The following is a 22,347-nucleotide window of genomic DNA, read 5'->3' as shown; positions in this document are numbered from 1 at the left end:
AAATGTAAAAAAGTTTGGTTAGCTAAATCAAAGTTAGATTAGCTAAGTCATTTGGTTCCATTCTCTCTTCCCATCCCTGGCTGGTTTTTACATATTTCCAATCAAAATGTATTATCATAGGAAGTGCGTTGTCGCCATCTTGGCAAAGTAATTGTGAAATATTTTCAACAGTGTGTGTATAAATCCTTTCACAACTGCATCTCAGTCCACTTTACTGCTGGATCCATTTTTTAACAAATATGAAGAAAATGCTCCAAATTCTGCTACAGTAGTTCACTTTTGGCCAAGTTGGAATTTCAGTGGCAGCATTTTCTTTTTATCACAAACAATAAATCAAGAATCATATATAGCACAATATCTAGACTTATATAAAGCAGAAATAAAGTAAAATATTTCTTGGAGAACAGTGTCTTTAGAAAGATAAATAGTCTTGCAGCTGCAACACTATTGCAATAAGGAGAAAAAGTAGAATAGGTATTCTGTCAAAAAATAAAGGTTTCCCAAGCCTTCTCATGAAGATTGTCCATGACAAAATCCATAACTTTATTATTTGTTTAAACATAATTTGTTAAGTTTGCATAACAGTAAACAATAGAGGGATGGGATCATGCATTTCTCTAAGCCACAAACTATAACTTACCATGAAGTGCAAACTCTGGCTCTAATTCATTTGTTATAAGCAATAGAATTTGTGTGTGTGTTTTACAAGCAATAGATCCCAAGTTCAATTCAAGGGTGGGGTTCTACCTGGTCAGACTGGTTCTATAGGTTGTTATGATTCTGCCCAGTTCGGAGAACCAGCAAATCACACGACTGGCTGGCGCTGCCCCTCTCCGCCCCTCCCACTCACTCCTTACCTGGCATGTGCACCATCCAACTTGCCTGTGTTAGCCTAATTATTGGTAAATTGCTATTTTTCCTTTTTCCCCCCAACCATCAGCTGTTCTGACTATCAGCTGTGGCAGGAGATTTAGATTAGCTAGAAAGCAGGATATCGTTGGATTTCTTATTTTCTAGCTAATCTAAAAGCAAAGCTGAACTTTCTTAGGACTGAAGCTTCTATTTTTCAGTGCAGACTCAGATAGCAGATTGCAGAGTGGTAGATCTCTGAGTGAATCTGTGATTCTGTGAGCAACTCAATCTGCCTGCCTGCTTTGCCTGATTTTGGGTAAAAGTTGCTCTTTTTTAAATAAAAAAAAATCAATATTTACATAAATATTTACAATATTTACAAGCCATGCCCACCTAGTCACATGACCACCAAGCCACACCCAGTCAGCAAGCCACGCCCACCCAGTCACATGACCACCAAGCCACAAGCACAAATTAGGCGATGCTCACAGAACCGGTTGTTAAGAAATTTGAATCCCACCCCTGGTTTAATTCCCATCAACTCTAGGGCAGAGCAGTGGAGTTTATATATTCTGCTAAGCTCTATTGTTATTTGGTTGATTCTTTTGGTGAACTTTGTCAATTGTACATTAGCAGAATGTGTGAATCAGGTCGGTAAGTACTTGAGAACTACCTGCCTAAGCACCTAGAAAACCACCACTAAACACTACTGGAATATTTGAAGAAATAATTTGATGGATACACGCTTCCCATTATACAGATTGGATATGTGTTTGTAAGTGTGCATACTGCATTCCAGTCTGTCTATCTGTCTACTTATCTCAGCCTCCATCCTCTTTAGTTGTAATTCACAGAGTTGTGTTTTAATCTGGAAAATATATTTAAGTATCTGGTATAATTTTAAGGAAGCATTGAACAGCTCACAGAGTCTGCTACTATCCAAGTCCTTTTTGCAGCCAAGTTACCTAAGCAACTGTTCCTACCATGTATAGTTTGAGGCTAAATAGCTGAGTACAAAGTTCCAGTAGGAAATTTTAAGTGTCCTAGTTCAATCTTGACAATCTTCTTCCTTTTTAGTGTTTCCAGACAATGGAATTTGTGGATCACTTGTCCAAGCCCATATCAAAAGCAAATAGCACATGTAACAAAATTAATTCCAGATCTTAGAATATATATGAAGAAAACTAATTATACATAGGGTATCTTTTCCAGAGTTTGTACCAGATTGTCATCATTTGCTGTGGTGGTTCTTACTTTTACACTAAACCATTATGCAGTTAGTTTTATTTGAGTATATTGGTCAATCCTGGACAATTGTGGTTTGTTCAGTAAACTATAATTAAATGCTACTGTTTCCATGGTGAAAGGATCAACCAGTGATGTCACTGTTGCCCACAGATGCCCAATTGGGGGCTCCTTTCATGTTCCTGTTAAGTTTCCCACTGAAGTGGTACCCATCTATTTATTCACAGCCATCTGCTTTCAAACTGCTGGGTTGGCAGGAGCTGGAGAAAGTGACAGGAGCTCACCCTGTCACCCCAGTGAGCCACTACACTCCACTATAATTAAATAATATCAAAACACAATTATCTTCCCAATGAAAAGGCTTTCTGGTTGATTGCATAAACCAAAAATGAATTTCTGAATTGTCTAGTTTAATAGAAAGCAACCTGAAAAATAGCAATTTAAGAACAAATCCAAAATGGAAATTCTTACTGCTTTAAAACATTAAAGCTGAAGTCTTGCTGGTTGCCCTCTTTAGTGAATTTTTTTCAATTTTCATCAAAGTAAGTATGTACTAGAATGGATAGCTTATGTTAATTCCTTCTGGTTTTAATTTTTCTTTTGTTTGCTGTTTCTGAACTTTCCTTTGTTTGCTGTTTCTGAACCTTTGACCTCTTCACAGACCCAGTTGATTTAAAAGAGGAGATATTTAAAATTTACTTTCAATTTACTGCAGTAATTGATTGCTACTTTCTCACCATCTCAGATTTAATCGTGGTTATTTGAATTCTCTCCCAATTGAACTAATTATGTTTTTGAAAAGTAAAAAGGTATACCTTAAAAAAAGTAGGAGGATAATGTCCTGTTTTTCTGTTGAATGGTATATCTGCTCTGAAAATATGTACTATGTTTGGTAGGAAAGTACAAAGCATAACACTACAGGCAGGAAAATTACATAATCTGGGAGGAATTGTTTTACTGTGAAATACAGTGATTTGATACAGTAAAATGGAAGACTGCGTTGCCATTACAGGTAGTCCTCAATTTATGACCACTTAATGATGACCTTTGAAAAGGTGCTTTATGGCTTGTAAATCACTTCTGACTATTGCAAAATGGAATGTATACACACACACACACACACACACACACACACACACAATCCTTGGATAGGCAGCTCCTTCAGACAGCTTCCGGGGATGAGAGGGTGTTTTCTTAATAGGTGACGAGAGCAACTTACAACCTTCCCTGCTGGCTTTCCCACTGCCTCCTGGCCATGGTGGGTTGGAGAGCTGGGCCAGACCTTCTAGGCTAGGCAGGTTTCCATATGCCAGTAGGCTCTGTGGCCTATACCAGGCCACCTGGAGCCTCCTTCACCCCTACCCCAGGTACCCCCAAACTGTGCTTAATGACCCATGAAATTTCTTAACCATTACAAACAGGAGTGCTGGAATTGCAGTCATCAGGCAAAGCAGTCACATGAATGTCCTACTTAATGATTATTTCACTCAATGACTAAGATTCTGATCCCATTTTTTGTCATAAGATGGCTACTTATTTTTATTTAATTTATTAATTGAAAATAAAATTTCATTCTCCCAAATGAATGGTTCTTACAGAATGGACATTTGTGCATTTTAAAGGAAGGAATTGGTGAGTTTAGCTAATTATTGAAAATGCACTGCTTAAAATACAACCTTGTGTCATTATCTCTGCTGTTATATAATTTCCATTTTGTTGCAGATGATTTACTGGTTTTTATGGATACTATTTTCTTTTGAATTATATTGTAGCAGTTGGAAAATAATAGGAAGACAGGAGAAATGGGAATTGCAAAACAGTTACAAAAAAGTGATACTATAAAGCTGGAAGAACACCCATTTTTTCATAAATTTTACATAAATTATAAAATATATCTGTATATATTAGACAGTGATCCAAATAATTCACATTTTATTCTAAATTTGAACAAAATATTCAATGGCAAGATGTCTCATTTGGAGGATTACTACATACAAAATTTGGACTACATATAATTTACTTTATATGACTTTGGTTGGCAGTTTGATTAAAATACCCAAAGCCAAATATATCAAAATAATTTAAAGAACGCCATTAAAATACAATGGAACAGTTTTCAAAAAGCTATAAACAAAACAAAACTCACAGGAGAGTACATTCCAAAACTTACAGATAGTGTGACCGTTTTGCAAGCTATATACTTCCAGTGGACCCCCTGGTTTGATGACATAATTAGAATTTCTGGAAGGTCTCACCTTTGGGTCAATCTCACCGTTGCGAGGAAATGATCTTCCAAATGGTGGGTGCCACCGCAAAAAAGGCCCTTCTCCTGGATGAAATTCCTTGCCTGTATTTTCTCCTTTTCCCTTATTGTTAACTGATCCAAATGATAATAAACCAATTGTTTCTGATTTCCTTTTCTAGATGTGGTCTTCTACACTTTACCTTTTTGTTTGCATACAGTACAAAGACAACACTTTTCAGAAGCTTGTTGGGATGCTTTTATGTTTATTATTTAATCTGTATTTCAACAAAATTAATACAACTTCCATGTTTCTGTTCAGTTTCTATTTTTTTATGATTTCTTATTTTGCTTCTGTGATTTTTTTGTCAACCCTGAAGCTGTCTTGACTGAAGCCATTTTGTCTGCTTCAGTGTTGCCACACTGGAGCTGAGGGTCAGGAAGGGGGGATTTTCTATAGAGGGGTTTTTGTAGACAAAACAAAATATTTTCTCTCAGGAACCAAGGACATTCTCACATCTGGTTGGAAAATGGCAAAGTGATGCCACCCAGTTGTTGGACTGCACAGTGATTGCACCATGTGACTGATTGTTTTGAGAAAGTAGAAAATCTTTTACCTTTAATAAGCTGAAAACCGTGGCAGTTTCAGAGTCGGTTTTCACCAGATAAGTGTCAATATATTTCCAATAAAAGTAATCTTTGAAGAATTCAGTTGTCTCAGAGTCTTGCTTGCAATGGATTTATTACTTGGAACACTGACATATTTTATCTTTATAATAAAAAGTAATGTCTATTTGTTGCTGAATTAAAACTTCTACAAAGTTCAGAGTCACTTTGAATTTAAAGATGTTAATAAATAATAAAAATCATAACAATATCTGCCTAGAGTTGCCTTATCAGGGAGATGGGTAGCATATAAATTTAATAATAATAATAAAATAAATAAAAATAACACCAAGGAATGCTATATCTGTCAGTTCAAGCATCACAGGTTTCTAACTCTGTTTCGTTCCTACTTTATTTTCCATGGTAAATGGTAAAGGGCATGAATGAACAAAGGGAATAAATATTAGGTACCTTGCATATCTAGGAAAGTAAGAAAAAAAGGAAGAATGTAAGTTATCTGAACAAAGGTGGTCATGGATTGGGACTGATGAATAGAAGCAAAGAAGTGATGAGATAAGCTTAATTCTGAATGACAGAGCAAAAAAAAATATGTCTGAAAATATGAAGGGGTGTGTCTCAGTAGTTGTGAATGTATATGGAAATGCAAATACATAAGTTGTTATGTTGCGTGTTGTACTCCAGGTGATAATGGAAGAACCAGATGTTGGGGGGAGAAGTATATGCAACATTCTGAGTGAGGACAAAGTGTTTTGAAAAAAGAACTACATGACTTGGTGTGGACTTGGTGTTCAGAGTCACAAGAGAGAAGAGGTCAAAAACAACTCAGCTTGGAATCTTTGGTATTTAGGGAAAGAGCCAAGTCATACCCTTCCTAAGCTTTCTGAGAGGGTACATCTAATAGTTATGCAAACTTTTGCTTTACTTTAGCAAGATTCCTCTCCATAGGCAAACAATAATAAAGAAACCACTCTGGAGGAGCTCCTTGTGACATTCTTGGTTCCTTGTGCCTGAGAATTGAATGGATGGGTGGCAGAGGTGGTATTCAGCAGGTTCTGACCAGTTCTGGAGAATCGGTAGTGGAAATTTTGAGTAGTTTGGAGCACCAGCAAATGCTACCTCTGACTGGCCCCACCCCCATCTCTTCCCTGCCTCCCAAGTCCTAGCTGATTGGCTGGGTCTTCTTTTGTGGCCCTGAACAAGATAACGGAGCTGGAAAGGAGGTGGGGTGGGGTGGGAATGGAGATTTTACAGTATCCTTCCCCTGCCACGCCCACCAAGCCATGCCCACAGAACCAGTAGTAAAGATTTTTGAATTCCACCACTGATGGGTGGGGATGAGAAAGAGTACAGAAGAACTATTATATCATTTGGAGATTCAATAATAAATAAATGTGGTGATTAGTGAGTATCCTCTCAGAAATTTTGTTTGTTAGTTTAAAGTTCATGGTTTAGCACAAATATATTCATCTTATACATGACAAAGGAATGCCTTTGATTTGATTATGATTACAAAGTTAAAAAATGAGTGAAGGCTCAATGGGTGATGAGAGGTAATGTAGATCATTGTTGGATAATGTCAACAGTGGATCTTGGAAATAGAAGTGAGAAGGAAATTAAATAAATTGAGGGAAAGGAACTAAAATAAAAGAAGAAGAATTACAGGAAGAGAAAGAATATTCCTCTATGGAAAGAGAATTAAGGAACTGATTAATCTCTCAGAGGGCAAATGGAAAGTAGAAATAAGAAAACACAATGGGGAAACACTTTGGAGTAGAATGCAAAGAATTATACTACAGAATGACACAGAAAAGTGTGAAGATATATTAATGCAAGGTATGGAAAAAGTTGTTTTATGAAATAATTATGTGAAAAGACTTGAGGATAAGAAAACAGATATATTAAAAATGGTTGCAAAAAAGGATGAAAGGTTTTGTTCTTAAAGAAGAAGATAGTTGCAAAGAATGTACTCAGAGTGAAGAAGAAATTATAAAAATGAAAAGAGGTAGAGAATGTGCAGAACAATTTTGATAGATATACAACATTTTTTAGAAGTGAAGGAAGAAGAGTAAAGGAATCTCCAGCAAAGAGAATGATATTAAATATAAAAATGCTGAAATCATTTGGTAAAAGATGTATACGATCTGAAGAGGAACCAGAGTCATTTGGGATGGAGAAACTGTTGGAAGAATATTTTAGATCTCTTTATAGGAATGATAGTGATATATAAAAGAGTGGAAATGATGAAAAGAAAGCCATAAATACCGTGAAAAGGTTGAAAAATGGTCAGGGTGTAAGTATAGACAGCATTAACTATCTAAAAAGAGTCAGTTTGCTGAAATGGAGAAGATGCTGGCTTAGAAACCACGAGACTGTGAGTTCTAGTTCCACTTAGGCATGAAAGACAGATGGGATAAAAATATTGTAACTGAGGAAATTTTAAATATGGATATATCTTGCACATGGAAAGGTTATGGACTTGTTTAACACTAGCATTAAAACTGTAACTGTCTGATGATTGGAAGAAAACTGTTATTGTTAATATCAGGGGAAAAATAGCCAAAGAAAATGCAAAAATGATAGGGAAATTAATCTGTTTAAGTGTGCCAGGAAAGGTGTTTGGTTGAATTCTGATGAGAAGGATAGATGAGGTGACATTAGCTCTATTTAGAAAGTGTTGGACAACAGATATGCTGATCAGACTTTTATTCTTCAGCAGGTCATTGAGAAACATATCAATGTGAGAAAGTTTATTGTCTGTTGTTTTAAAGAAAGTGTGACTAAGTAAATAGGCTTGATTAAGACACTGTTTTGCATGAATATAAATGCATTGTGAGATGTATTCAGAAACAAATGGTTAGTCCTAGTGAGATTTAAGATAAAAAGGAGTGACACTTCCTTGGTTGTTCATTATATATTAGGAATGGTGATGATAAAAATAAATTTGTTGAGGATGTGAACTTAACACAGAAGGAGCCTTGCCATTTTTGAAGACAATGGAGAATCGGATGAGAAAATATCTCTGAAACAATGAACAAATGGGTTGTGGGCTATCTAGTCTTCTAGATAGAAAGGATTGCTAAAATTTGTTCCTTTAATTTTTTTTTAATTTGAAATGTTTATTGGGTAAATGTGGCATAACCAAGTTCATAGTTGGTGTGTTCAGGTTAGGGTTGGGCCAAAATTTTATGAACAGCTAAATTTGATTGTGTTCAGAGGCAAGATTACCAAGGATTTTTGATCGTCTTTTATTGGGTGACTTAAGTATGCTGCCCCTAATTGCCCAGGCAGATACTTCCCCCACCCCGGTACTATTATGGTCATTATTTATCCCAGAACAATATTTGGAACAGAAATGGGAACAAATTTCAAAATAATCAGGAAAAGAAAAGAAAAAAAGAATTGAATGAAGCAATGAGAAACGTTTACCAATAGTTACATACAGCTCTTAGAACTGCATATACCCTCCCAATTGTCCCCAATGTTATGTTCCATTTCATGGTATCTATATTATTTAACTTATTTGTCTATTGTATCTATATACCACCAAATAGAAGTGAGTCAATGTCACCAAATGGTTTACAGTGAAATAAAATTGCAATGCAATCAAATGCAATTGAAATACAGTCACTTGCTGCTCCTGAGCTAAACATCTCCTGGACTATGGAATTTGGAAAGGAAAAAAGTCAGCTACCCCCACACTGTGGACAAGACTCAGGAAAGCAAGAACAATGTAAATGTCATTAACATCTTTTTATGCTAGTTTAGAATAAATAGAAAATTTGGATCCCAGCATTGGAATTTCCAATTTCAGTTTTAGGCAGTTTCTTAGAAACATTTATACCCAGACCTCTCAGCACTTCAGCACCCTTTTCTGAGATAGGCGTTCGTCTGATTCACCTCCAACTTTCTCACAATCTTCTTTACCATCATATGGATATCATCACCCATATATCTCTGGAAAAGACCATCATGTACATTCAGTCCAGAGTGTGATATATGATCTAGGCCAGGCTTTCTTATTTGATTCAAGGTGAAATGGGCTCTGTGTTATGTTTCCTCTCATAGATTGCTCCGCTACACTAACTTTCAGGATGGCTTTGACAGAAAGCCCTTGAAAATGTGTTCTATGTTGATCAAGATGGGGCAAGGAGAATGTTGTCAAAAGCCTTGAGTTCAGGTTGACATTTGTTATATTTGTTATTTTCTTGTTGTGGTTTTCAGCTGATGATGCCTGTGGTGGGACACTTCGGGGGCAAAGTGGAATAATTTCAACCCCCCATTATCCTTTGGAGTACAACAACAACGCTGACTGCACATGGACGATTCTAGCAGAGCCAGGAGACACTATAGCTCTGGTTTTCTTGGATTTCCAATTGGAGGACGAATATGACTTTTTAGAGGTCACTGGAACGGAGGGATCCTCTTTATGGTAAGCAACTGCTTTACTTTTTTTTAGATCAGTATGGATTATTTGTATCCTTTGGTGCCATATCTTGCAAGTGTTGGTTTGCAAGTGATCAGAATTGCCTAAATAAAGAACAGTAGGAATACTAATGCCTTTAAAATGTTTCATTAACATGCAATGAAAATGTCACTCTTCATCCCAGAATCAGGATTTTTTCTTTATCATGTGTGTCTGTCTCTATCCATCCATCCATCTATCGATCCATCCATCCATCCATCCATCCATCCATCCATCCATCCATCCATCCATCCATCCATCCATCCATCCATCTATCTATCTTCCACAATGAAGGTATTATTATTTTTTAATTTATGTAAGAAATAAAATAAATTGTCATGTCATGTATATGAAAGTCTGTAACTTTGGGGGTTGGCATAATACATGTGACTATCATAAAATTAATTTCTATTTTTTTTTAATGAGAGCTGTAGTGAAGCTGGAGGGATTTCCACTGCCATTGAGCAAATCAATTGTCTTGACTATTGCACAATTGCCCAGAGGTGGCATATAAATTTAATATGTTATTGTTACAGTTGTGACTGTAGCCTTTTGCCTCCATTTTGTTTTAATGGTGTTAGTTGAATAGTATCAGTTCTGACTTCATGTTAAAGAGAACTCATTGGTGGTCTTATTCTTCTATTTCAAAATGAGGTGTATCAACAGTGGAAACTTTTTAGCTAGGTAGTTCATATTGATTTGATATTGTTGGGAGAATTGTGTTATCAAAACAAAGTAATGTAAATGAACTTTTGAAGAAAAACTCACACTAGAAAATTCTAATCCCTTTTCAGGGAAGTAAGATTAAAAAAAGAACAGAAGTGTCTGTAGTGAATTTATCTTGGTTCCACAGTAGGTTCTGGTTTTCTTCACTCCATTTTGGTTTTTGTTGATTGGTTGACTATTTTTGAATGTTTATTTAAGGAAGAGATGTATTTAAAAGAACCTGTCAATGGGCAAATAATTACTGAAGTTATACAATTACTAATCTTATTTTGAATGTTAAAAGTTTCCAAGCAGAGCACAAGATGTAAGAGTGATACATTTTTGAGCACAAGATGTAAGAGTGATACATTTTTGAGCTTGATGTCAAAACCTTCATTATATTATTATTTTTAAATGTTAAAAAAGAGAAAGAAAGAAAGAAAAACACCCCTAATTAATAAAGCTAAATATTTGGTTTCTGATTTCCCCCCTGTTTGTACTCCAACCAATTTTCAGGTTCCGTCTGTGTAAACATTAGAAGCCATCCTCTTTGTATTTACCTTGTTGCATAGTATAGTTGGTTGCTTAATATCCCACTATTAATTCCAGTTTGTTATATAAACCATAATTGTCTGGTATCATGTTAACCCTAACCCTAACTCATAATTAAGTAAAATCCCTCACCACTCAAAACATATTGTGGTTTAATGTATTGTGTGAATTTAGACAAAAACAAGTAAAATGAGCAGTGAGAATAATTATGTGATCCTTTTAATTAATTATTTGGCCAGACCTTTCCCTCATGGTAGACTCTTCTATTTAGACTCCTGCCATTTTAGGAACTTCTACTGAAGATGGAATGCAAGTTCACCAAAAGAAAGTTATCTATGCAGGTGGTGTGGTTAGACAATCTTTTTCTCGTTCTCCCTTTCTCTTTCTCTCTTTGTTTGCTGTGTTAGTACTCATTTTTGCTAAGAAATACTCAGAATCAAAAAGGCATAGCCATTCATGCAAGAATCTTAAAATGACCCAGGCTCCACCCGCTTAGTATAGCATAAATCAAATCTCTTTCTCCAATTACACTTTCATTGCTTTTCTGTGACAAAACATTCTCAGCAGTGAAAAGCCATATTTTACATTTGGAATATAGGTGCCCTCAAATTGCCCACCCTCCAAAGGCAGAATGAAACTAATAATGCTGCTTAAATTGTAATTCTTGGTTGGTTTTTTTCTACTCTCTTGGCAATGTGTTAGTTCCACCTTGAAAATATTATCTACATCTTTTCTTTCTGTGCTCAGTAGAATGTTAACTTTTGAAATTTCTTTTGAAAGACAGTTTCAATGAAATTCCAATGGATGGCACGTAGGGAATTTCCATTTACCTAGTTACCAGCTCGCCAAGCAGTATGAATGAATTATCTCTTTTATATAGTATAAACATCACTCCAACACTTATAGCCTATCTGGATTCCCACAATTCATTAAAACCAAGGAAAGAAGTTAGAGGCTTTCATGGAAACACATCAGTCTCCACAGTCATAGAAAAATATATAACAATGAAATAATCTGAATAGTATCTCCCAAAGGAAGCATGATGAGAATCAACTAGGACAGCAGAAGCCTCTGTTTCAGGAGAACATGTCTAGTAGTTGTTCAGGCTTCTGCTTTTCTGGTTGATTTTCAATATGCTCACTTTCTGAAAAGTTGCAGGACAGATTTTCACCCAATTTAGTTTATATGTTTGCTTTCAATGTTGTTTGATGGTGTTCAGTATAGAACGCTTTAAAGATTGTGAAAGTGATTTTGTCAAAAGCAACCAGATAAAAGCTAAACTAGATGCTTCTAAAACTAAAGAAGGAACATTCAGACGTTTCTCAGAATGTTTGCATTTTCTACAAGAACTCATCAGTTCAGACATAACAGAACCGATAGAAGAAGAACTGATTTGTAGTTTTATGGATGCAGAAGTCATAGGTAGCTATTTTGAGAAGAAACGGACTTTAGAAAGGTTGAAATTAAGGATTTTTTTCTAATTTGCACATTTGGACCTCAACTTATCAAATGGACTTAATATGCACAACACACTAAGGAATCAAAAATTTGGAATGATGTTTGGAATGAAGCAATTTCTTCATGATTTCAGTATATGACCTGGTATAATGTTATATGAACACGTTCAAGATGCCCATCTCCTTTAAATCCTGTCCTTGTCATCTTCTTATGCCTATGCCTGAATATAATTTATATTGGATCTGCTAGAATGTGAAGTGACTATGTTCACACATGCAGACAGCTGCAGACAGTTTTCAGAGCATCAACAGGAGACTTGTAAGGAACCCAGCTACTATAATGCTTTGGGAAGAGGTGCTTCATTCATGCAAACATGCTTTGTGCAGTGTCTCTTTAGTGGGCTTTGTGCATACCTGCTATATTCTGTTATTACACAGAAGTCATTTTGGATTTCCAAAACCTTTATAGGCCTTCCATATCAGCAGGAGCCAGGATTGTTCAAAGACCTAGAAAACCTCTGTATTCAAGAACTCCAACCTACTCTGCCCCAGGCTCACTTTTCAAAGAGTTGGAAATGCTGAGAGTTGCAGCTTCAATGCATCTGAAATGTATCAGGTTAAGGAAGTCTGATCTAGCATGAAAGCACACAGATACTTGGATTTTCAGTTTTAAGCATGACAGATGTTGATATGGGAATAAAGCTCACAGCGGTAGTTAAAATGTAGCTGTACAAATAATATGTTTGTATTGACAGCAGGAAGAACAGGAAACACTCTTTTCCAATCAAGTTTTGTTCCCCCATTATGTCATCTGTTCGTGACTTTCACCCATTGGAAGTTAACCAACTATTAACAGGGTGAGGAAAAGCTATTTTTATGCTTGACGCCATCTCAGGAAGAAGGAAGGATGCCAACATTGTTCCAAGAAGAGATGTTGCTACTGAGTGTTAAATTAAAATATGATACATTTCTTATGGTTTTGTTGCCATCAGAATTAAAGACATGTTTATGTAGATAATGCTATACTTCCTTGACAACATGTTAGGGGGAAAACACAGTTATTGCAATCCTATTAACTCTATTCAACTGGAAAGCTGACAGTCCAGGTTTGAAACCCTGTGCAATGGGCAATGGGGTACTGTGCAATGGGATAAGCATTGTGCAGGAATGGGTAAGTTCCCATTCCTGCCCCAGCTGCTGCCCATGTGACCATGGAAAATGTTTTCAGACAACACTGGCTCCCTTGTTCAAGAAACAGAAATAAACACTGCACCCTAGAGTCAGAACTTAACTGGACAAGAAAACCTTTACCTTTGTTAAATTGCAACATCTGCCATTGAACATGCCCCAAATTGGATAATGTTTCCAAGGCTCATGCAAAAGTCAGATGTCAAGTTATTATTATTATTATTTTCATTAAGATATGGATTTTATTAGCATACACTCATTTTAATTGATTTTCATATGAGTTGGCTCAGTTCACAAGCCATGGGAGATTTGAGCTTCACATTTTTCAAGCTTCACTTCCCTTGATGAAGTGTAAGCTGTAGCTGTCAAGGGAAGAGGGTTTCTCCAGTCTGCTCTGTTGATCTTCTTCAAGGGCATACCCTGAACAAAAGCTACCAGTATGTACTATTCTTTTCTTTCTGTCTTTGGTGAATTTCTTACTACATTTTAAGACAGTAGTTTCCCAAAGTAGGTTAAATTATAATCTCCTCCACTTCTATTTAGTATCGATGTGACAAATTTTCTAAGAGATAAATTACTTTTCAATAAATACACAAATATATGCTTTTGACTTGAAACCACTGTTTGACACATTTCCCAGGGATGCACTATGAGTAAATTTTCTTCCCAGTTATTAGATATTTCTACTTATTGTATTCAAAGGCTGTATGAAAACATCCACATTCAAACCAGTTGGGTTCACAAAGTGCAGTTCTAATTTTCAAAGGGGTTGAGTGCTTGCCCCACTCCAGTTATATCTTGACTGAAATTCCTTTCTGTGTCTTGTCTTCTACTTTTTCCAACTGGTTAACAATGTATGTATCAATACTTTCAAGTACTGCTGATACAAATAGTTTTTTGTAATGTCCAAGACATTTAAAGTCAGCCTCATTAGCTGTGAAAAATACACTGCTGTGACATTTGAATAGGAATAAATACTAGGACTACCCAGGCACAACCAGAGAAATTAAAATGTTGTCCATTAAAGCTTCTGTGAAATATCTAAACTGTTTAACAATGGCAAGATCCACTTCACTGTGGAGTCCTTTGATGCTCTTTGAACTTGGTTGTTTGCTTGCATGTATTTCATTACCTGAATAGGTAACATCATAAAAGTTAGTGTGTGTGTGTCGTTTGTTTCCTGTTTAGCTACCAATGTTACCGGGGATGTAGTTTTTTCCTTGGTAGTTCCTTGATTAGGATATTGTTTTCTGCTTGATTGCTTGTTTGGTATTAATCCCAACTAATCAGGATATTGGCTGCTGGAAAATTGTGCTGGTCTTTTTGTTTCTTCTCTTAACTTTTGATTTTGACTGGTCTGTAAGTATGATTTATTTCCATGTGTCTATTGATGGCTGATGGCTGGTGGCAAGCTTTCAGGAATTCTCTAGAGTTCTGGGCTTTAGTTTGGTCTGGATTTCTCAGTGGGAACAATGGTTAAGTTTCTCCATGCGTTATAGGATTAAGCACTAACTTAAGTTAGTAAAGATGTCCATTCTTGCTATTAAACTATCTTGCTACCTGTGAAATACCTTCACATTTGCCTCATCTCCTTCTCCCTCTTAACCCTCGCTTGACTTCATCACACCTGGTAAATCTGACAATACTGCCTCCTTCTGATAATAAAAAGAAATGTGGTGGGAATACTTTATACTGACTAAAGAATTTGCATGGCATAAATAAGAATTCTAAGAAATGTGTGTTAATCATTAACTGTGCCATATTTGTGCACACTACAGAAAATGTTTCAGTCCTTTTCATGTTGGTGGCTGTCACTGCATGTTCTCAACAGATATTATATTGCTCTTGTCTCTGATGGAGATGAAAATATTGTGAATATTTTATTTATCTCTCTTTAAAAGGCAAATCATGTTAGCACTTCATGACTTAATGCTTATATCTTAACAATGCATAGGACCATCATGATGCTTTTTCTATATTGGTTGTCAAACATGTTCAAGATATACTACTGTTAATAAAGGAAATAAATATAGAACAATTAAGACAATTGAGTACTACTTAATGGCACAAATAAACACTAGCACATGAAAGGGAGTAGAACATACATTTTGCTTAAATTTTTTGGAGAACGAATGCCTTGAATCTTTGATGATCAACCAAGTTGCAAAAACAGGATTACTATTAGTATTCATGTAACATGGGGAAGGAGGAGATCCACCTGAAGGGGCACGCTGAGGAAATTGCAGATTTTCTGGAAGACAAAATCTCTCGACTTTGTTCCCAGTTAGATGTCGGCAAGGTTGCTGATCTGGTGGAAGCCCCTGAGGCAGGTTTTTGCCCTGTTATCTGGAAATAGTTTGACCCTGTTGCTCTAGAGGAAGAGGACAGGATCCTATGGAGTATGTGCACAAGCACCTGTGTTTTAGACCCATGTCCTTCCTGGCTTGTGAAAGCTTCCCAGAAGGTGACAGGCGAGTGGACTCTGGTGGTGATGAATGCTTCCCTACAAGACGGAGTAGTGCCCCAGCACTTTAAGGAGGCTGTGGTCTGTCTCTTCTTAAGAAGTCATCACTGGACTCCACCCGGTTGGATAATTTCCAACCTGTCTCCAATCTTCCCTTTTGGGGGAAGGTTGTTGAGAAGATGGTTGTGCAGCAGCTCCAGAGGTTTCTGGATGAAACAGATTATCTCGACCCCTACCAGTCAGGATTCAGGTCTGGATTTGGGATGGAAATGGCATTGGTTGCACTTTTGGATGATCTCTGGTGGGAGCCTGATGGGGGTAATGCATCCCTCCTTGCTCTACTTGACCTCTTGGTGGCTTTCAATGCCATCAACCATGGTGTTCTCCTGGAACAGCTTCGGGGGATGGGAGTGGGAGGCCTTTGTGCTAACTTGGTTCACTTCCTTCCTCAGCGGCCACTCGCAGTCAGTGTTGATAGGAGGGGAGAGATCCAGCCCTCGCCCACTGCTTTGCAGGGTGCCATAGGGCTCGGTACTCTCTCCGCTCCTGTTCAGCATTTATATGAAGCCGCTGGGTGAGATCATCCATTACCAGGGATTGAGGTATCACCAATATGCTGTTGATGCTTATCTATATAACTCGGCCCATGGTGAGTTAAGTGATGCTGTGTCCTCCCTCTCGCAGTGCCTGGAGGCTATTAGGGGCTGGATGGGGGGCAACATGTTGAAACTAAACCATGGCAAGATCAAGTGGCTCTGGGTTTGTGGTTTGTTGGCTCATGGAAAATTTCCACCTTTGGTCTTGGATGGGGTGGCACTACCCCAAACAGATCCTGTGCATAATCTGGGGGTTCTCCTGGACTCACAACTCCTGCTCAAAGAACAGGTGGCAGTCATGGCCAGGAGGGCCTTTGCGCAACTGCGGGTTGTGCACCAGTTACATCCTTTCCTAGACCAACAATCCCTATTCACAGGCACTCATGCCCTAGTCACTTTATGGCTTGACTATTGCAACGTGCTCTACATGGGACTGCCCTTGAAGAGCATCCAGAAGCTACAGTTGGTGCAAAATGCAGTGGCCCGCATTATTTTGTGGAGATCCTTGTGTGCATATGTTTCACCTCTTCTGCGGGAGCTGCATTGGCTGCCGACTTGTTTCCAGGTGGCAGTTCAGGGTGCTGGTTGTCACTTTTAAAGCCCTTCATGGCTTGGGACTAGGTTACCTAACGCAGGGATCCCCAACCTTTTGACGCCGCGGCCCGGTTCCGGCGTCAGCTGGCGCCGCGTCCGGTTCCGGCGTCAGCTGGGCGCCGCCATCTTTTTGCGAAAATCACTTCCGGTGGTCACGGAAGTGATTTTCGTCAAAAATGAGGCGCCAGCGCTTGGTGAGCTTTTCGGGTAGAAATGGCTTTCTACCGGAAAAGCTCACCAACGCTAGCGCCGCCATCTTTTTGACGAAAAATTGCTTTTTTACCAAAAAAGATGGCGGCGCCCAGCAACCAGCGGCCCGGTAAGGCTTGTTCCGCTGCCCGCTGTACCGGTCCGCGGACCGGCGGTTGGGGACCCTGACCTAACGGACCGTCTCTTGCCAGTCATATCTACCTGACCCACCAGAGCGGGGAGGCAGGGAATGCTGCTGGTCCCATCCCCGAGGGAGATACACCTGGTGGGACCCAGAAGAAGGGCCTTCTCCATGGTGGCTCCCTCTGTCCGGAATATCATTCCGCAGAAATTAGAATGGCCCCCCACTCTAATACTCTGGAAGACCTGGTTCGGACAGCGGGCCTGGAGAACCCAGAGCGGGATGGACCTCATTAAATTTCTTGTGTGATTGGCTGTCACCGGGGTGGGGGGGCAGGGGTGATTTTATTTTATTATATTAATTTATTTGATACTTTGTATTAGTTTTATTGTTTTAAATGAGGTTTATATTCTGTAAGCTGCCTTGAATCTCCATGGGCGAATAGGTGGCAATATAAATTAATTAATTAATAAATTAAATAACAAACAAACAAACAAACAAACAAACATTCTGGTGTGACTAGACCCTGTGTTATGGTGAATCACATTTTTGTAAACCGAAAAAAGCCATTTGTCTTCAGTTTGCATTGGGACACTTTTATCATAGTCAAGATCTTTTCTTATAAAGAGTGGATTTATGCCTATTCCACTGTACTTATTATGATGAAGCTTCTACATTTGCTGCTTATAACATGCACAGCCCTACTTTAAAAAATGGTCTTCCTGTCCTAAGTATTTCACAGTCCTTTGACTGGGTGTATGTGATAATTCAGTATTTTGACTGGCTTTGCATATTATGATAACCCATGGTTTGCTTGGTCATGGTTAGATATACCATGTATGGTTAGAATTGACATACATGGTCAAATGTAAGTATATCCTTTAAATGGGTTAGTAGAACATGTGAATGTCCTCAAAAAATTTGAAGAGCAAGCTTGATGTTGAACCAATGTCATGGTCAATGCTCCTAGTCTCTTTAAATGACCTTGTTTGAATCAGACCTTGTATGAGAACCTTTGTTAAATTGTTTATAATCTGAGATCTGGGGAATCTCTTTCACCTACATCCCATTCCCAGAAATTGTCATAATATGCAGTATATTCTAATTCTGTATTTAAATATCAAATATAATTGTATTACTTTGAAGAAGGAGATTCACATTCTATACACATTCTGTATCTTTTAAATAAAAGAACACAATTAAATGCTAAAGCTGGTGACTATTTCTCTGAAATAGTCTATTTCTTCTCTCACAGCCATGGCTGTACTATTTATACAATGTGTTCTTTTCCAGAAAAGAATTATGATCTGGCAGAGACCTCAAAGAACGTTAATCCCTGACCATTGTCAGGTCTTTTCTGTACATCTGTGTACATTTTATTGAAAATAAGAACAGGTTAAAAGCAAAGGAAAAGCAGAATAGTTTGCATACCAACCCTTTCTTCCCCATCAGAACAAAAACAAACCAAAGTTTGAAGCTTGGCAGGATATTTAACAGCTGCCCTTCAAGTAACATTCCTTCTTTTGAGTTAAATCCAATTCCTGCTAGTATTTATGCAGGTGGCAATATGAAGGCAAAGTAGGCATTTAACAGAATAACAGAGTTGGAAGGGATCTTGGAGGTCTTCTAGTCTAGTCCAACCCCCTGCTCAGGCAGCAAACCCTATACCATTTCAGACAAATGCTTGTCCAAACTCTTCTTAAAATCATCCAGAGTTGGAGCATTCACAATGTCTAGAGTCAAGTCCTTCCACTGATTAATTGTTCTAACTATCAATCTTAGTTTGCAAAAAAATAAAAACCCTATTTAGATGACAGCCAAATTCAAAGTCTTCTATATATTTTTGCTTCCATTGTTTGGATTTTAGCAGCCCTCCTATTGCAGTCCCCAGTGAAGTCAGAGGTTGGTCCTGAATTACCATGATGGCCAAATTTTGATTGGGGTGCCTTTAGATTGTCACCATAGGATTTTTTTTGGGGGGTGGGAATTGGACAATTCTCATTACAATCAGTGTGTTGGAAATTATTTAAGACTAGGGTTATACAAAATTTACTGCTCTGGTCCCAAAATATTCTTCTTTTTCTCTATATCCAGCACATTCCAACACAATTCCTAGGCTGGAGGCTCCTATCCTGAAATAGTTCAATAATAATTTGAAATGATTCATCATATCCGGAAAGCCTAAAGTAGCTGGTAGAAAAGTACAGTGGAATGCTCTATTTTGCACACGGCTCCTAAGCCTGGCCTAATTTTCCAGAAGCATTAAGGCAGAAAGTTTTTCTAGGCTTTGGATCTAGTGCAACTCTAGATGCTATGTAAAATTGTTAGAGATACATTCAATGGTTCTGACAGTGATTTCAGGTAATAGAAAGTTGACATTTCTTCATTCTGAGTCCCTCTATTGCCTAGGATATATCTCAATTTATAAACTGGAGTAAGGAACTTCCCTTTTTATCCTGGATCTTGAACAAATCTTCATTTGAATATAGATAATATGGAGTTCAGTCTAGACCAGGGGTCCCCAACCTTGGCAACTTTAAGACTTATAGACTTCAATTCCCAGAGTTCCTCAGCCAGTTGCTAAGGTTGGAGACAACCTGGTCTAGATTCCTAGCATTTTTTATTTTACCCTTTCTACATTCTTGTATTCTTATACTCTGGAAAGTCTACTTATGATTCTTCCCATGTGACACAACATGCTAACTACTTCCTTCCCACTTCTAGCTAAATTTATATTTGCTTGTTTGTTTTTAAGTAGGGGTCTCCCAAATACTGTAGCTGCTGAATGCAGTTCAACAATTCAGAGATAGTGCCTCTGACAATATGCAGTGTGTCTTATTGCTTTAATATATTAAAAAAAAAGCTATCAGAAAAATATTAGCATTCATAAAGAGGGCAAATAATTTTCCAAAGACAACATTCAATCCTGACCCAAACATCATCAGTCTTTTGACAGAGAGTAGAGCATAGAAATCTATCATCAATATAGAATTGTAAATCTGAAAGGGACTGTATTTTCAGAGAGAGTTGCCTGTTTCAGCTAGGCAATGGGTACTACTAGTACATTTGTGTTGGGAGCACTGCAGTGCTTCTGGGTTGAAAGGATTAGCTGATGACATGACTGTTGCCTGGATAATTCCCATTTGGGGGATCCTTTCATGTCCCAATTAGGGGGGAACTCCAGTTGGGGGATCCTTTCATGCCTACCAAAGTGGTACCTATCAAGATCACCCACTTTTGAGCTGCTGGGTTGGCAGAAGCTGGAGCGAGTGATAGGAGCTCACCCCATTACGCGACAGCAATCAGGTCTTGAACGTGAGGCTGCTGATTGCTAGCCCCACATCCTATCTACCTAAGCCACTGCAGTCCTTAGACAATAGATAGAAAGATGAAAAAAAATAGTTAACATTATTTCTAGAGCCAGTTTGGTCTAGTAGTTAAGGCATCAGGTTAGAAAGAAGAGACCATGAATTCAAGTCATGAATTAGCCATGAAAGCCAGCTGGGTGAATTTGAGCTAGTTCTTTCAGCCCAACTCACCTGATAGGGTTGTTGTTGTGGGGGCAAATAAGAGGAGGAAGGTGTGTTGGATATGTTCGCTGCTGCCTTTATTATTTTGATAAAGTACCAGGCATATCCAACATACCTTCCCCCTTCTATGGTGAAATATAAAATAATAAATAAATTTCTGGTTTGTTGTCTTTTTGTTGTTGTCTTTTTTGTCCGTTTGTTGTCTTTTTTCAAAACCAGTTTTAGTAACATTAGATACTACAGTGGTTCCTCCCTTCAAGAAACAAAGCAAAAATACCCAAATGCACAAACATATTTTTTCTTCTATCATTACAGCAGCCTTCTCCCAAATTTTTGTCTTGTTTGTTTACTTTCTTTCTTAGCAAGAGCCCAGTTGCAAGGAGGGATGGGGAGAAGAGAAAAGCGTGCAGAAGCACAGGCTCCAAAGCTAATAAAGGAGTGGGGATTTATTTTTTTCTCATTAGTTAAATATCAAATATAATTGTATTATATCATTAAATCATCAATTGATTTATAAAACAAACTCTTTTATTATTGCCCACTGGAAATTGAATGAACCTGCACAAACTTGTTATATTTCCAAAGAAATCAATGTCACAGTGAGGATGGAAATTCAGGCTGCAGTGAAGAAATCATAATTCTGTTGGAGGGAATCTAACAGAGAGCAGAAACAGAGAAACAGAACACAGTAGAATTATCTTTTCCAGTAATCAGATTTGCAATACATCATAGGAAAAGAAAGAGAAACCATTTGGATTAAGAGGAAATAATATGCATCTAAAAGTCTATATTAATGGAAGAGAATATTTGTAGCTCAGGGTTGAATTGTGAGGTCTTTTGTGCTCTCTGAGCTTGGTTGTTTCAATGGGGGAAACTGTAAGCATCCTTAGAATCGGGTATATTGAAATATTGAGATTGCTGAAAGCTCCTCTTAAAGTTTAACAAAGTATTTTCAAAATCCCGGCTATTGTAAAATGATTGCTAAATTCTACACTAGAAAACACCCTATTGCAGAAATTAAAGACAAACTGTTTTATGTTCACTCATTGCTAGGTCACTGGTACAACTGTATGGAATCCACTTGAAGTCCCTTAAACCCATGTTTTAGTCTAAACCCCAAAATCCAATTTCATTGTTCAGGTCAATGTTATGCTTTCCTCTTGATTAGATTCTTAGTATAACTTCTTTATTCTCATTTTTATATGATTGGAGAGTACCTTTCATACTTGTGATTGAGCCATGGCTCATCTATCTTTTCTCCCTTTCTCCTCAAAGTCAACCCCCACACCCCAAAATTAGGAACAAAGAAAGAATTTGCAGCAAATTACAGCAAATTACACCACTGACCTCTTCTGCTTTGTTTCATTGAATAAAGCATTATCAGTTTTTATGTATTACATACATTCATGTGTTTCATACAACTTGCAAATTAGGAGGATGTTTTTCATAAATATTTAGCGCTTGAATCCTTCAGAATATTAAGCAACTTATCTAGTAGTTTT

At 37.6% G+C, this 22,347-nt stretch overlaps 2 protein-coding genes across 3 annotated transcripts in view; both read left to right on the top strand.

Moving 5' to 3' along the window:
* CSMD2 (CUB and Sushi multiple domains 2) overlaps window positions 1–22,347 on the top strand; it is a 642,692-nt gene that overhangs the window by 237,436 nt on the left and 382,909 nt on the right. For both annotated transcript variants that reach the window (XM_087970516.1, XM_087970515.1), the window contains exon 5: window positions 9,188–9,395. In XM_087970516.1, the coding sequence (XP_087826642.1) occupies window positions 9,188–9,395 (208 nt within the window). The remainder of the gene's footprint in view (window positions 1–9,187; window positions 9,396–22,347) is intronic.
* Window positions 15,528–16,988, top strand: LOC148129876 (uncharacterized). The gene is made up of 2 exons (XM_087970378.1): window positions 15,528–15,656; window positions 16,389–16,988. Exons 1-2 carry the CDS (start codon window positions 15,528–15,530, stop codon window positions 16,986–16,988), a joined length of 729 nt encoding a protein of 242 aa, XP_087826504.1.

Source organism: Notechis scutatus, chromosome 8 (genome assembly GCF_049901735.1).
Source record: "Notechis scutatus isolate UNSWTSFEM ecotype Mainland chromosome 8, rNotScu1.2, whole genome shotgun sequence".
NCBI classification, from domain to species: domain Eukaryota; kingdom Metazoa; phylum Chordata; class Lepidosauria; order Squamata; family Elapidae; genus Notechis; species Notechis scutatus.
Note: the sequence above shows the minus strand (reverse complement) of the source record. Positions and strands in the feature narration are given on the sequence as shown.